The 15,957-nt window shown below is 37.5% G+C and overlaps 1 protein-coding gene across 1 annotated transcript in view; it reads left to right on the top strand.

Annotated features, from left to right (window-relative positions):
• LOC117083900 (cytochrome P450 2C9) overlaps positions 1 to 15,957 on the top strand; it is a 44,273-nt gene that overhangs the window by 17,187 nt on the left and 11,129 nt on the right. Inside the window, exon 6 of the mRNA XM_033212082.1 lies at positions 9,946 to 10,087. Coding sequence (XP_033067973.1) covers positions 9,946 to 10,087 — 142 coding nt within the window. The remainder of the gene's footprint in view (positions 1 to 9,945; positions 10,088 to 15,957) is intronic.

Below are 15,957 nucleotides of genomic sequence, written 5' to 3'. Positions count from 1 at the left end.
ATGTTAACATTGATATATGAGGTTTTGATTCTATTGTGAAGTGGTTAGCTAGTTGCTTTGTAGTTTCTATCGTGTGATTGCTCTATAGAGTCTCTGGGCTACATACTTAAGTGTGTTTTGTGGTAGCAAGTATTGTTCTTTCATTTCCATATTTAGAACTCCCTTAATGATCTCTTATAAGCCTAGTCTAATGGTAACAGATTTTCCTGGCACTTACTTGTTTGGACAAGACTGTATTTCTTCTTTGCTTTTGAAGCTTACTTTGGCAAACTATGAAATTCTTTTTTGTAATTTTTTAAAAAACGAATGTTGAAAATAGGCTGAGCATTCTTTTAGCTTGACAAGGTTCTCTTCGTATGTGATCTGACCTTTTTCTCCCGCTGCTTTTAAAATTATTTTTTAGCCTTGACTTTGGACAGCCTGGTGAGTAAATGCCTTGGTGATGTTCATTTTGTATAGTGTCTCACATATATTCCCTGGATTTATTGTATTTGGATGTCTACCTGTCTAGCAAGTTTGGGAAAACTTTCTCTACTTATTAGCTCAAATATATTTTCTAGATTATTTACTTTTTCTTCTCTCTCAGGAATGTCAATAATTCCTAGGTTTACTCCTTTTCAATCATCACATATTTCTTGAAGACTTTGTTCATTTGTTAAAATTATTCTTTCTTTATTTTTGTCTGACTGGGTTAGTTCAAAAGACTGGTGTTCAAGCTCTGAAATTGGTCCAGTCTATTGATAAACCCTTCAATTGCATTCTGAAATTCCTTAAGTGAGTCTTTCACTTCCAGAAGCTTTGATTGATTTCTTTTTAAGATGTTTATCTGTCGCTCCATTCCCTGGACTGCTTTAGTTGTTTATTTGCATTGATTTGCAACCTTGTCTTGGATCACTGAGCTTACTTGCAATCCATATTTTGAATTGTTTATCTGTCATTTCTGAGTTGCCAGTTTGTTTAGGGTTCATTGCTGGGGAGTTCATGTGATCCTTTGTTGGTTTTACAACATTCAGACATTTCATGGTGGCAGAATTCTTAATGCTGGTTTCTTCTTCTTTGGAGAGACTACCTCTTCTGATTTTTGAAATTATTTTTGTGCAGATAGAATTGTTTTTCTCTCCGTATGTTTTTTTCTTTCCTTTTCCTCTCCCCCTTCCTATGTGGTGTGACTATAAAGTATGTTGTGTGGGGCCTTTGACTTTGATTCTATAGCTGTGTTCACCTCTGTGGGCAGTTTTATGTTGGCCTGTGAAGTTTGACATACATGTCAGTAGATGGCACTTAGAGTAAAAGCCAGCTGTGGCTGGCACAACTTGATATAGCACAGCTTGATCCTTGTTTTCTGGGGGAGCTTCTCTGTTTCCTCAGACAATCTGTTCATCTGTGGAATTCAGAGCAGCCTGGGCTCCTTGCTCAGTCCTGGGGGGATCAAGATGGGTGTCGCTGGACTGGGTAGTCCTATCTACAAGTCCCCTAATGGCAGGCACTGGCACCAGCACTGAGAGACAACTGATTTTTGCATTGATCTTGTACTTCGAAATTATGCTGAAATCATTTATTAGCTCTACTTGTTTTCTATCTGTATTGTATGAGATTTTTCTATATATAGAATCATGTTATCTTCAAATACACATGACCTGAATTTTTCCTTTCCTATTTGAATGTGTTTTATTTCATTTCTTGCCTAATTGCTCTGCCTATAACTTCCAATACTATGTTTAATAGTAGTAAAAATGGACATTCTTGTTTTTTTTTCTTTTCTTTCTGATTTTACATTATAAGCTTTTAGTCTTTCACAATTCAGTATGCTTTAGCATTGGAGTTTTCATAAATATGCTTTATTTGGTAAGGGAGTTTTATTTCAGTTAGAGTTTTCTAAGTGTTTTTGTTATGATGGGTATTAAAAGTTGTCAATTTCTTTTTCTGCGTCTAATGAGATGAACATGTTTTTCTCTTTTATTCTAATATGGTGTAGTACACTGATTGACTTTCTTGTTAAACCACTTTTGCATTTCTGGGATAAATCTCACTTGTTTATTGTGTATATATATATTTTTTAATTTTGTAAAAAAATTGTGGCAAAATACACATAACATAAAAGTTTCTGTATTAATCATTTTAAGTGTATAGTGTATTGGTATTAATTACATTCACATTGTTGTGCAAACGTCACTGCCATACATCTCTAGAATCCTTTTCATCTTGCAAAATGGAAACTTTATACCCATTTACTAATAACTCTTGACCGGGCATTGTAGATCATGCCGGTAATTCCAGCCCTTTTGGAGGTTGAGGTGGGAAGACTGCATGAGCTCAAGAGTTCAAGACCAGTCTGGGTAACATGGCAAAACCCTGTCTCTACCAACAAAGTAATCAACAAACAAAACCAGAGTAACATAATCTTCTCAACTATGCAAACTAATTCATATTAATAATTCCATGAAGTGTGTCCATAGTAACACAAGAGCAGAAAATGGGCCTTGTAAAGGTGGCCCACCACATTCTTTGAGGTCTTTGTCAGTCTTATCTGCCAGAGACCGTGTAGACTAGCTGCAGTTAAAATTCCCATTCCCTTATCTCTTGCCCTGAAATTTATCTGAAGTCAAAGGGAATGGGTTGCCCTAAGAGAAGTGTCCAGAGACGTAGATGATGCAGGAAGAAATGTTGTAGAACCTCACCCCCACCTCAAATGATAACTCTATGTTTCTCGCTTCCACCATCCCATGGCAACCAACATTCTACTTTGTGTCTCTATAAAATCGAGTATGCTGTGTACCTCATAAAAGTGGAATCATTACATATTTGCCCTTTTGTGACTGGTTTATTTCACTTAACCTAATGTTATATTCTCAGGGTTTATTCATGTTTTCTCATGTGTCAGATTTTTCTTCCTTTCTAAGAGTGAATAATATTCCGTTGTATGTATAAACCAAATTTGCTTACCCATTTATCTGTTGATGAGCACCTGGATTGCTTTCACCTTTTGACTTTGTGAGTAATACTATTATGAATATGGGTAAACAAATATCTCTTTGATGTGCTGATTTTAATTCTTTTGGATATATATCCAGAAGTGGCATTTCTGGGATATGTGGTAATTGTGTTTTTAATTCTTGAACTGCCTTAATATTTTCCTTAAGAGCTTCACCATTTTACATTTCCATTAGTAGGACCTGAGGGTTCCAATTTCTCCATATTCTCACCAACACTTGTTATTTTCTTTTGTTTTCTTAGCCTTTATTTATTTGATTTAATTATTACTTATTTAGTTATAATTTATAAGTATTACAAATTATAATAATGAAATGTATAAGACAGTATTACATATTATAAATATATTATACATTTATATTATATATCATATATAAATGTATAATTTATAATTTAATGGGCACAATAATTGTACATATTTATGGGGTGTACTGTAGTATTTCAGTACATGTATACAATGTGTAATGATCAAGCAGGATGATTAATATATCTATAACCTCAAATATTTTTCATTTCCTTGTGCTGGAAACATTAAAAATCTGCTCTTCTAGCTATTTTAAAATATACAATAAGATGTTGTTAACTATAGTCACTCTATACCGGTATAGAACACTATAACTTATTCCTTTTATATAGCTGAACTTTTGTATCTGTTAACCAACTTCTGGCTATCTCCCTTACTTCTCTACCTGTACTAACTATTCTGCTATTTCTTTCTCTCTTGTTTTTAATTGCACTTTAAGTTCTGGGATACATGTGCAGAACATGCAGGTTTGTTACATAGGTATACATATGCCGCGGTGGTTTGCTACACCCAGCAATCCATCATCTATATTAGGTATTTCTCCTAATGCTATCCCTCCCCTAGTCCCCCAACCTCTCCACAGACCCTGGTGTGTGATTTTCCCCTCCCTGTGTCTTTGTGTTCTCATTGTTCAACTCCCACTTATAGGTGAGAATATGTGGTGTTTGGTTTTCTGTTCCTGGTTTAATCTTGGAAGGGTGTATATGGGAAGGAATGTATCCATTTATTCTAGATTTCACAATTTATTTGCATAGAGGTGTTTTCAGTATTCTCTGATGGTAGTTTGTATTCCTGTGGAGTCAGTGGTAATATCCCCTTTATCATTTTTTATTGTGTCTATTTGATTCTTCTCTCTTTTCTTTTTTATTAGTCTGGCTAGTAACCTATCTATTCTGTTAATCTTAACACAAAACCAGCTCCTGGATTCATTAATTTTTTGAAGAGTTTTTCACATCTCTATCTTCTTCAGTACTGCTCTGATCTTAGTTATTTCTTGTCTTCTGTGAGCTTTTGAATTTGTTTGCTGTTGCTTCTCTAGTTCTTTTAATTGTGATGTTAGGGTGTCGATTTTAGATCTTTCCTGCTTTCTCCTGTGGGCATTTAGTGCTCTAAATTTTCCTCTAAACATTGTTTTAGCTGTGTTCCAGGGATTCTGGTACATTGTGTGTTTGTTCTCATTGGTTTCAAAGAACATCTTTATTTCTGCCTTCATTTTGTTATTTACCCAGTAGTCATTCAGGAGCAGGTTGTTCAGTTTCCACATAGTTGTGCAGTTTTGAGTGAGTTTCTTAATCCTGAGTTCTAATTTGATTGCACTGTGGTCCAAGAGACTGTTTGTTATGATTTCTGTTCTTTTACATTTGCTGATGAGTGTTTTACTTTCAATTATGTGGCTGATTTTAGAATAAGTGCAATGTGATGCTGAGAAGAATGTATATTCTGTTGATTTGGGGTGGAGAGTTGTGTAGATGTCTATTAGGTCCTCTTGGTCCAGAGCTGAGTTCAAGTCCTGAATATCCTTGTTAATTTTCTAATTTTCTGTCTCATTGATCTGTCTAATTTTGACAGTGGGGTGTTAAATTCTCACACTATTATTGTGTGGGGGTCTCAGTTTCTTTGTAGGTCTCTAAGAACTAGTTTTATGAATATTGGTGCTCCTGCATTGAGTGCATATACATTTAGAATAGTTAGCTCTTCTTGTTGCATTGATCCCTGTACCATTATGTAATGCCTTTCTTTGGTTCTTTAATCTTTGTTGGTTTAAAGTCTGTTTTATGAGAGACTAGGATTGCAAGCCCTGCTGTTTTTTTTTTTTTTTTTTTTTTTTTTGCTTTCTAATTGCTTGGTAAATCTTCTTCCGTCCCTTTTATTTGAGCCTTGGTGTGTCTTTGCACGTGAGATGTGTCTTCTGAATGCAGAATGGGTCTTGACTCTTTATCCAATTTGCCAGTCTGTGTCTTTTAACTGAGGCATTTAGTCCATTTACATTTAAGGTTAATGTTGTTATGTGTGAATTTGATCCTGTCATTATTACGCCAGCTGGTTATTTTGCCCATTAGTTGATGCAGTTTCTTTATAGTGTTGATGGCCTTTACAATTTGGTATGTTTTTGCAGTAGCTGGTTCTGGTTTTTCCTTGCCATATTTAGTGTTTCCTTCAGGAGCTCTTGTAAGGTTGGCCTGGTGGTGACAAAATCTCTCAGCATTTGCTTGTCTGTAAAGGATTTTATTTTATTTCTTCACTTTGAAGCTTAGTTTGGCTGGATATAAAATTCTGGGTTGAAAATTCTTTTCTTTAAGAAGGTTGAATATTGCCCCCACTCTCTTCTGGCTTGTAGGGTTTCTGCAGAGAGATCCACTGTTAGTCTAGTGAGATTCCCTCGGTGGGTAACCCGACCTTTCTCTCTGGCTGCCCTTAGCATTTTTTCCTTCATTTCAATCTTGGTGAATCTGACAGTTATGTGTCTTGGGGTTACTCCTCTCAAGAAGTATCTTTGTGGTATTCTTTGTTTTTTCTGAATTTGAATGTTGGACTGTCTTGCTAGGTTGGGGAAGTTCTCCTGGATAATATCCTGAAGAGTATATCCCAACTTGGTTCCCCTTTCCCCATCAATTTCAGGTACCCCAATCAAACGTAGGTTTGGTTTTTTCACATAGTCTCATATTTCTTGGAGGCTTTGTGTATTCCTTTTCATTTTTTTTCTCCAATCTTGTGTTCAGGCTTTATTTCATTAAGTTGATCTTTAATCTCTGATATCCTTTCTTCCACTTGATCAATTCAGCTATTCATACTTACGTATGTTTCATGAAGTTCTTGTGCTTGGTTTTTCAGCTCCATCAGGTCATTTATGTTCTTCTGTAACCTGGTTATTCAAGCTAGCCATTTGTCTAACCTTTTTTCAAGGTTCTTAGCTCCCTTGCATTGGGTTAGAATATACTCCTTTCTCTCAGAGAAGTTTGTTATTACCCACCTTCTGAACCCTACTTCTGTCAATTCATCAAACTCATTCTCTGTCCAGTTTTGTTCCCTGCTGGTGAGGAGTTGTGATTCTTTGGAGGAGAAGAGGTGTTCTGTTTTTTTGAATTTTCGGTCTTTTTGCGCTGGTCTTTCCTCATCTTCATTGATTTATCTACCTTTGGTCTTTGATATTGGTAACTTTCAGATGGCGTTTTTGTGTGGACATCCTTTTAGTTGGTGTTGATGCTATTGCTTTCTGTTTGTTAGTTTTCCTTCTAACAGTCAAGCCCCTCTGCTGCAGGTCTCCTGGGGTTTGCTGGAGGTTGACTCCAGACCCTGTTTGCCTGGCTATCACCAGTGGAAGCTGCAGAGCAACAAAGATTGCTGTCTCTTCCGTCTTCTGGAAGTTTGTCTCATTGGGGCACCCACCAGATACCAGCAAGAGCTCTTCTTTCTGAGGTGTCTGTTAACCCCTGCTTGGAGGTATCTCCCATCAGGAGCCATGGGGTCAGGGACCCACTTGAGGAGGCAGTGCTTCCTTTAGTAGAGCTCAGGCACTGTGCTGGTAGATCTGCTGCTCTCTTCAGAGTCAGCACACCAGAATATTTAAGTCTGCTGAAGCTGCACCCACAGTTGCCCCTTCCTCCAGGTGCTCTGCCCCAATGAGATGGTAGTTTTACTTATAAGCCCCTGATTGGGCTGCTGCCTTTTTTTCAGAGATGCCCTGCCCAGAGAGGAGGAATCTAGATGAGCAGTCTGGCTACAGCTGCTTTGCTGAGGTGCAGTGGGCTCCGGCCAGTCCAACTTCCCAGCCATTTTGTTTACACTGTGAGGGAAAAATTACCTACTCAAGCCTCAGTAATGGTGGATGCCCCTTCCCCCACCAAACTCGTGCATCCCAGGTAAACTTCAGACTGCTGTGCTGGCAGTGAGAATTTCAAGCCAGTGGATCTTAGCTTGCTGGGCTCCATGGGGATGGGATCTCCTGAGCAAGACCACTTGGCTCTTTGGCTTCAACTCCCTTTCCAGATGAGTAAAAAGTTCTGTCTCTCTGGTGTTCCAGGTGCCACTGAGGTATGAAAAAAATCTCCTGCAGCTAGCTCAGAGTCTGTCCAAATGGCTCCCCAGTTTTGTACTTGAAACCCAGTGTCCTTGTGGTGTAGTCATCTGAGGGAATCTCCTGGTCTGCAGTATGTGAAGACCACGGGAAAAGCCTAGTATCTGGGCCAGAGTGCACTATTCTTCATGGCACAATTCCTCGCTGCTTCTCTTGGCTTGGAGGGGGACTTCCCTGACCATTTGGGGTTCCTGGGTGAGGTGATGCTCCACCCTGCTTTGACTTGCCCTCTGTGGGCTGCACCATCTAAACAGTCCCAATGAGATGAGCTGGGTAATTCAGTTGGAAATGCAGGAATAACCTGCCTTCTTTGTTGATCTTGCTGGGAGCTGCAGATTCAAACTCTTCCGATTCGGCCATCTTGCCAGCCACCCCCACTATTTAGTTTCTTCAAGGTAATTATTTTGAATTCCTTTTTTGGATATTTGTTGATTTTATTTTCATCGAGTTCTGTTATTTGAAAGTTATTATGTCTTTTTGGTGGTGTCATATTTCTTGATTTTTCATGTTGTGTCCCTGCATTGATGTCTATGCATGTGGTGGGACAATGGCTGTTCCAGTTTCTGGAGTGGATTTCATAGAGAAAGACTTTCATCTGAAGTTGAGTATTTGTGTGCAGGTGATGAAGGGTGGGTAACTCAGTTTTTGAATAGATGCCATGTGATAGTATCTGTGTAGTTTCTCTAGCTGTGGTCAACATCAGGAATAATTTTGGGTGCTTCAGTGGCCTAGGCTATGGAAGTTTGCAGCAGTATCAGGAGTAGTGTAGGTTGTTAATGTCCTTGGTGTCAAAGTATTTGGGTATCCTCCTATTTTTATTTTCCTAAAATTGGAGTGACTTAGCCTAAGGGATTCCTTTTGGTGTCAGCTCTGACATGGCATACACGCAGCTGCATTGGTGCTGGGTTACAAGTACAGGTCCGTGAAATTGTCATAGAGGCATCATTCTAGACTCAGGGTCTTTTAATCATGTATTGTGACACCTGGGTCTTGGGGTGCAGATTCACTCTCAGGCAGAGTTGAATGTAGATTGCCCACAGAGTCAAGATCTATGACTCTATAGCACACCCTAGCAGCTGAAGCCCACAGACTGAGTTGTAGCTGTGAGTCTGTTTCTGAGGGTGAGGTGCAGGACAATGCCCTGGCCTGCCTCTAACATAGAAGGGGTGTTCTTTAGATTTGAGCAGAGCAAGTAGAATATGGCTACTATCGTTAATAAGGTAGGATAGACACATAACTGCTAAAGAACCAAGCTCAAGTCAGCAGATGGAAATGTTAATACTGGTTTGTGAGTGCACTGTTTTTACTTAAGAGTAATTTTTAACATGACAAGCTTAGAAAACGGTGTGAAGCTGATGTTACCAAGGGAGAGGACTGTCTTCATCTAGTAAGTAGACATGTTGAGTGGATCTAGTCTATTTCAGTGGTGTTGATTAAACAATATTCAACGTGACATACGTCACTTGGAGACTCTGAAAACGTAATTAATTTATTACTGGCCTAGAGACTGGTTAAAAAGTAATATGTTTTGTATATTGATGATCTCTTTCAACTAAGTATTCCTTATTCGTTGCTTTCTTTCTCCTAACTTTCAAATTATGAAAACTCCAGTCTTCGAGCCTTGGCATATGCATTACCCTTACTCTCTCCTTTATCCCCGTGACAATTAATTGCTTTATTCTCCATATTCATCATTGTTCTTTCTCTTCATTTTGTATATTTTTTATTTATTCCTGCACTACTGCATCCTAGAACAAGTTGTCTGTTGCCTCCCATCTAGATTATAATAGTGTGGGCCCATCTTGTCATTCCAAACCCATTCTCTTTCTCTATGATTTATCCTAGGTTTTGCTGTCATATTGCTTTTTTCATATTTGTTTTTACAAAATTTCAACTTTGTAATGAATCTGGAGGCAATATTGAGTCCATGTACCTTTCTGACAGAAGAAGATAATTGCAGACTCTTGATTCAGGCTCACAGTATCTAATGATATGGTCCTAATTTACTTTTTTTATTAATTTAGATTGCGGTTGTCTACAGGTAATAATGGCTTTAACACATAATATCTTTACTTGTCCCAAATACAGGGAATCTCAGTGGGGCAATCTAGGGATAATACAGCAGCCCCAAAGCAGTAGAGAGTCAAGGGCCTTCCGTTTTCCCACTAAATTTAGTATACAGACCTTCATTTTCATGATTAAATCCCAAGAAGGAGTCTACTCTACCCCCTACTTCACAAATTTGTATTTTGGGTATGAAAGAGGAAATAGAAGAAGTGGACCTAGAGAACTTCTGCTTATATTTTTTGGCAAAAAACTATGGTGTGTGACTCAGCTAACTGCAAAGAGCCTGATGAATGGAATTTTTAAGGCAAGCATGGAACAAGGGGGTAGGAAATAAAACTTGGGAAAGTTGGTCTACAGCTTCTGCTACACCATACAGTATTTTTTTCTAGTAGTATGCTTTCCAATTTCTATGTTGGTAACTATATAACAATGTGAGTAATTTTGAATTCACTGTAATCAAATATGCTGGTAAATAATTTGTCAGATAATTGCATTAAATCATTCCTAGGAAAAGCACAACCAACAGTCTGAATTTACTATTGAAAACTTGGAAAACACTGCAGTTGACTTGTTTGCAGCTGGGACAGAGACGACAAGCACAACCCTGAGATATGCTCTCCTTCTCCTGCTGAAGCACCCAGAGGTCGCAGGTATGATCACAGATGAAGAGTTAATTGACTTTCAGAAAAGATGTTGGGAAGGTGTTGCTAGTGTCCTCCTTCATGATTCTCCTAGAGGAGCTTCATTATTTAAATTTCTGTGCTTCCAGCTGTAATATGTTCCAAACTAATGGTGATTAAAATGGGATACATTGGCCTGGTATGGTGGCTCATCCCAGTAGTTTGGGAGGCTGAGGTGGGTGGATCACTTGAAGCCAGGAGTTCAAGACCATCCTGGCCAACATGGCCAAACCCCATCTCTAATAAAAATACAAAATTTAGCCAGGCATTGTGGCACACGGCTGTAATCCCAGCTGCTCAGCAGGCTGAGGCACCGTAATCGCTTGAACTCACGTGATGGAGGCTGTAGTGAGTCAAGATTTTGCCACTGCACTACAGCCTGGGCAGCAGAGTGAGATTCTGTCTCAGAAAGAAAAAAACAGAAGAAGAAAATAAAAAAGGTCATCTTTGCACTGTAGAGGAAGATAACTGAGAGAAACGAAGACAGCATGGCAGTAGCAAAAGCAATAGAGCTCTGGTCCAGCATGTCTGGATTTCATGGACAACGATTTATGGCAGGAAGAGACAAGATAAATTGACCTGGGATTGCATGTTGGTTTTATTATAAGAAGGCCATTTTAAATAGCAAGTATATTCTTAAAGATAACTTTTCTCATTCTCAAAATTTCAGGTTTGAATGCTGGAGTAGGGAAACTGGAAACTCTCCTTATTGAAGGATAAATGGTAATCCTAGAAATGTAGTGAGTCTGCCTGAGTAAATTCCTAGTCTGATAAGTGTTCTAAAAAGTTAGATTCATAAGAAAGGTAATTCTGTTTACTAGAAGAGTTACCTAAAGAATGTTCCATTAGGCAGAATATGTACCTGAGACAATTTCCATGTAATTGGTGTTGGACAAAATAAGATTTTTTTTAAGGGAGTCAATAATTTTATCTTTTATGAACAACTTTACTTTAGATATTTACTTTTAAGGTTTTGGTTATGCTGTAGATAAGAAATATTCTTTTTTTCTCCTATGTCAGTATCCCCAATTGAAATGACAATAAGCCAATTACGAATAAGAATTAGGCCTCTTTTTGGAACAGTTACTAGTCTATTGAGTTCTAGATGATTTTTTTCAACTTTTATTATAAATTAAAGGGTACAAATACAGGTTTGTTACATAGGTAAGTTGTGTAACACTGAGACTTGGGGTCCCAGCTATTCCATCACACTGACAGTAAACATATTACCCAGCAGATGGTTCTTCAGCCCACATCCCTTCCCTCCCTCCCCCATCTAGTGATCCTCAGTGTCTATTGTTCCCATCTTTAAGTTCTTGTGTATTCAGTGCTTACCTCTCACTTATAAGTGAGAACATGTGGTATTTGGTTTTCTGTTCTTGTATTGGATTGCTTAGGATAATGGCCTCCCGCTTCATCTATCATCCTGCAAAAAACATAATTTTTGTTCTTTCTTATGATGGCATAACATTCCATTGTGTATGTATTAGTCTGTTCTCATGCTGCTAATAAAGACATACCTGAGACAGGGTAAAGGAAAGAGATTTAATGGACTTTCAATTCCACACAGCTGGAAAGGAATCACAATAAGTCTCTGATAGAGACTTATTCACTATCATGAAAACAGCATGGGAAAGTCCGGCCTCTGTGATTAAATTACCTCCCAATGAGTCCCTCCCATGACATGTGGGAATTATGGGAGCTAGAATTCAAGATGAGATTTGGGTGGGGACCCAGCCTAACCATATCAGTGTCTATTTACCACATTTTCCTTGTACAATCCAATGTTGATGAGCACATAAGTGGATTCCATTTCTTCGCTATTGTGAAAAGCACTACAGTGAACATATTGAGGTGTGTGTCTTTTTGAGAGAATAAATATTTGGGGGGCATAAACTCCCTAGTGGGATTGCTAGGTCAACTGGTAGGTCTATTTTAAGTTCTTTCAGAAATATCCAAACTGGTTTCCACAGTGACTGAACTAGTTTGCAACAGTGTAAAAGTATTTCCATTTCTCTGCAACTTCACCAGCATCTGTTGTTTTTGGACTTTTTAATATTAATAGTTTCTATTCTGACTGGTGTGAGATGGTACCTCATTGTGATTTTGATTTGCATTTCTCTGATGCTTAGTGATGTTGAGCATTTTTTCATATATTTGTTGGCTGCTTGTATGTCACATTTTGAGAGGTGCCTGTTCATGTCCTTTGCCCATTTTTAATTGATTTTTTTGTTTAATGCTTGTTGATTTGTTTACATTTTTTATAGATTTTGGATATTAGACATTTAGGTCCTTTAATGTAGGAAGAGTACAGAAGATAGTCAAGAAGACTTTAACAAATTTCTAAAACACAGAGAGCATATAGAGGAATGATAAATCTGTACAGAGAGGATAAACCTGTAACCAAAAAGTCAGAAGAGAAAAATGTATCAAGGAGGAAAAGTTAATCAGTGTCCCTTAAATCCCCCCAATTGGTATTTGGAAGTACCAAGGGTCAAAGATAGTGGAGAATGAGACTGAAAAAGGAGGCTCTCCCTGCCTACGTTTCCTCCACAACTCTTTTCATCAGGTAACTAATTTTCTCCCACACGGAAAGGAAGCTTATTCTCTAGAGAAACTGAGTTTAAGAAGCCCTGTACTCAGGGACACAGGGAAGTGCCAGAAAAGGCATGAGGTGTAGGCTTGAAAGGCAAATTTGGTACAGATCGGCTCCTTGAATTCAAAGATTCTTAGCTCTTTTATTCATCTTGCTTCCTAAAATTCAGCAGCTAGCTTTATCCCACAGAAAGGGAACTGATCTAGAGAAACGACATTTTCCTTTTGCCATCTTAACAGAAAATTATCTTCAATATCCAACAGAGTGAATGAAATGAAAGCATATACTGCTAGACCCAGAGTTATGGAATTTCAGGCATGAAAATTAAATGGTAAATCACAAAAACTTTCAGAGCTATACCAGGTTATATTGAAAGAATTAGGATTCAGAATTCTCAAGAACTATTAATATTATCTTGTATATTAATAGAAATAGGGTGTTTTCAGACTTGCATGTTTGCCAAAAATTTTACCTTCTATTTTCCCTTTCTCAGAAAAATGTTGGAGAATGCACTTCACTCAAATGCCTGAAACCTAGTTAGAGAATGTCCTGAGCTCTAGCAATCAGGAAACCTCACATAGGAGAATGAGAGTGTCAGGGAGGCTGCCTAGCACCAGACCTAGAAAACAACTACTTCAGAATGGACCTGGTAGATTATTCAGAAGTGAGAGGAGACAGCAAGAACAAGAGATGTGACAGATTTTATGGGAGTTTCCAATAACTAAAAAAGGAGTTTCAAACATCTGCCTGAACATTTGTAAATAATTCTAACTTGGGAAACAGAAATTACAAATTGAAATAAAGAGACATGGTTAAGCCCAGAAAAGTACTAAAAATATAATTTAATCATAGCTGTCTTACCAGAGAACCATATTTGTGTAGTCAGAATGATGTAAGCAATGAATACTGATATCATAAAAATTGTCATCTAAATATATTCTGGAAAAAAGCATGTGAAAAAGTGAGTATGTCTATCTGTTGTGTTCAAATATGAGGTGAAGATGGAGATTAAAATTCTCATCTCTCATAATAAAAAATTATTAAATATAATCTACAAAAGGATAAGTAAGAAATAGAAACAGAGTCTTTATTTAAAAATGTGAATGTATGTTCAGAAGAAGCTGCTAGAATGTTCAAAATGGTGGATTTGGCAAGTGTGCAAATTGCACACCATTGCAATTTGCGACCCTTGCCACACACAGATGCACAAATACAGTCATATATATGCATAAATCTGAGAGTATAATTTAATGTTTAAGCAACATGTTATTTTGATATGACATTAATCCCTGTTTTTTTCAAGACAGTAATTTCATGACTAAATTATATGCTTACTTTATGTTTTCAAACATTTTATTATTTTTATTTGTATTATATATACTAATGTATAATTTATACACAGATTCATCTTTTATCTTCTTTAATTTCTATTGGTACATAGTAGGTATACATATGTTTGGGGGTACATGAGATGTTTTGATACAGGCATGCAATGTGAAATAAGCATGTCATGGAAAATGTGGTATCTATCCCCTCAAGCATTTATTCTTTGAGTTACAAACAATTAAATTACATTCTTTAAGTTATTTTAAAATGTACAATTAAGTTATTATTGACTATAGTCACCCTGTTGTGCTACCATATAGTAAGTCTTATTCATCCCCACCTCCCCTCCCAGCCCCCACTACCCATTCGAGTCTCTGGTAACCATGCTTCTATACTTTATGTCCATTAGTTCAATTCTTTTGTTTTTAGATCCCACAGATAAGTGAGAACATGCTATGTTTATCTTTCTGTGCCTGGCTTATTTAACTTAACATAATGATCTCCAGTTCCCTTCATGTTGTTGCAAATGAGTGAATCTCATTCTTTTTATGACTGAATAGAACTACATTGTGTATATGTACTACATTTTCTTTATACATTTGTCTGTTGATGGATATTTAGGTTGTTTTGAAGTCTTAGCTATTGTAAACAGTGCTGCAACCAACATAAGAGTGCAGATGTCTCTTCAATATACTTATTTCCTTTTATGGGGGTTATATACACAGCAGTAGGGTTGTTGGATCATATGGTTGTTTTATTTTTAGTTTTTTGAGGAACATTCAAACAGCTCTCCATAGTGGTCATACTAATTTACATTCCCACCAACACTGTATGAGGCTCCACTTATCTCCACATCCTCACTAGCATTTGTTATTGCTGTCTTTTGGATATAAGCCATTTTAACTGGAGTGAGACGACATCTCATTGTAATTTTGATTTATATTTCTGTGAGGATCAGTGGTGTTGACCACCTTTTTGTATGCCTGTTACCCATTTAAATGTCTTCTTTTGAGAAATATCTATTCAAATCTTTTGCCCACTTTTGGATTGGATTATTAGATTTTTTTCTATAGAGTTGCTTGAGTTTCTTATATATTCTGGTTATTAATCTCTTGTCAGATGAATAGTTTGCAAATATTTTTCTCCATTCTGTGGGTTGTCTCTTCCCTTTGTTGATTGTATCTTTGGCTTTGCAGAAGCTTTTTAACTTGATGTGATCCCATTTCTTCATGTTTGCTTTGAATGCCTGTGTTTGTAGGGTATTGCTCAAGAAATTTTTGCCTAGACCAATGTCCTGGAGATTTTTCCTAGTGTTTTCCTATATTAGTTTCAGAGTTTGAGGTCTTAGATTTAAGTCTTTAATTGATTTTGAGTTGATTTTTGTATATGGCAAGAGATATGAGTTCAGTTTCATTCTTCTGTGTAGGATATTAAATTTTCCCAGCACATTTATTCAAGAGACCGTCTTTCCCTCAGTGTACATTCTTGGCACCTGTGTTAGTCTGTTCTCATGCTTCTAATAAAGCCAACACAAGACTGGTAATTTATAAAGGAAGGAAGTTTAATGGTCTCACAGTTCCACATGGCTGGGGAGGCCTCACAATCATGGGGGAAGCTGAATGAGGAGCAAAGTCATGTCTCACATGGCAGCAGGCAGAGAGCTTTGCAGGGGAACTCCCATTTATAAAACCATGAGATGTTGTGAGATTTATTCACTACCATGAGAAAAGTATGGAGGAAACCACCTCCATGATTCAATTATCCCCACCTGGCCTCACCCTTGACTTGTGGGGATTATTACAATTCAAGATGAGATTTGGGGTGGAGACACAACCAAACCATATCAGCACCTTTGTCAAAAATGAGTTCACTCTAGGTCTGTGAAATTGTTTCTGGATTCTGTATTCTGTTCCATGTT

Source organism: Trachypithecus francoisi, unplaced genomic scaffold (genome assembly GCF_009764315.1).
Source record: "Trachypithecus francoisi isolate TF-2019V2 unplaced genomic scaffold, Tfra_2.0 Contig00404, whole genome shotgun sequence".
Taxonomy (NCBI): Eukaryota; Metazoa; Chordata; class Mammalia; order Primates; family Cercopithecidae; genus Trachypithecus; species Trachypithecus francoisi.
The sequence above is the reverse complement of the archived record's forward strand: the minus strand, read 5'-3'. Positions and strand labels throughout refer to the sequence as shown.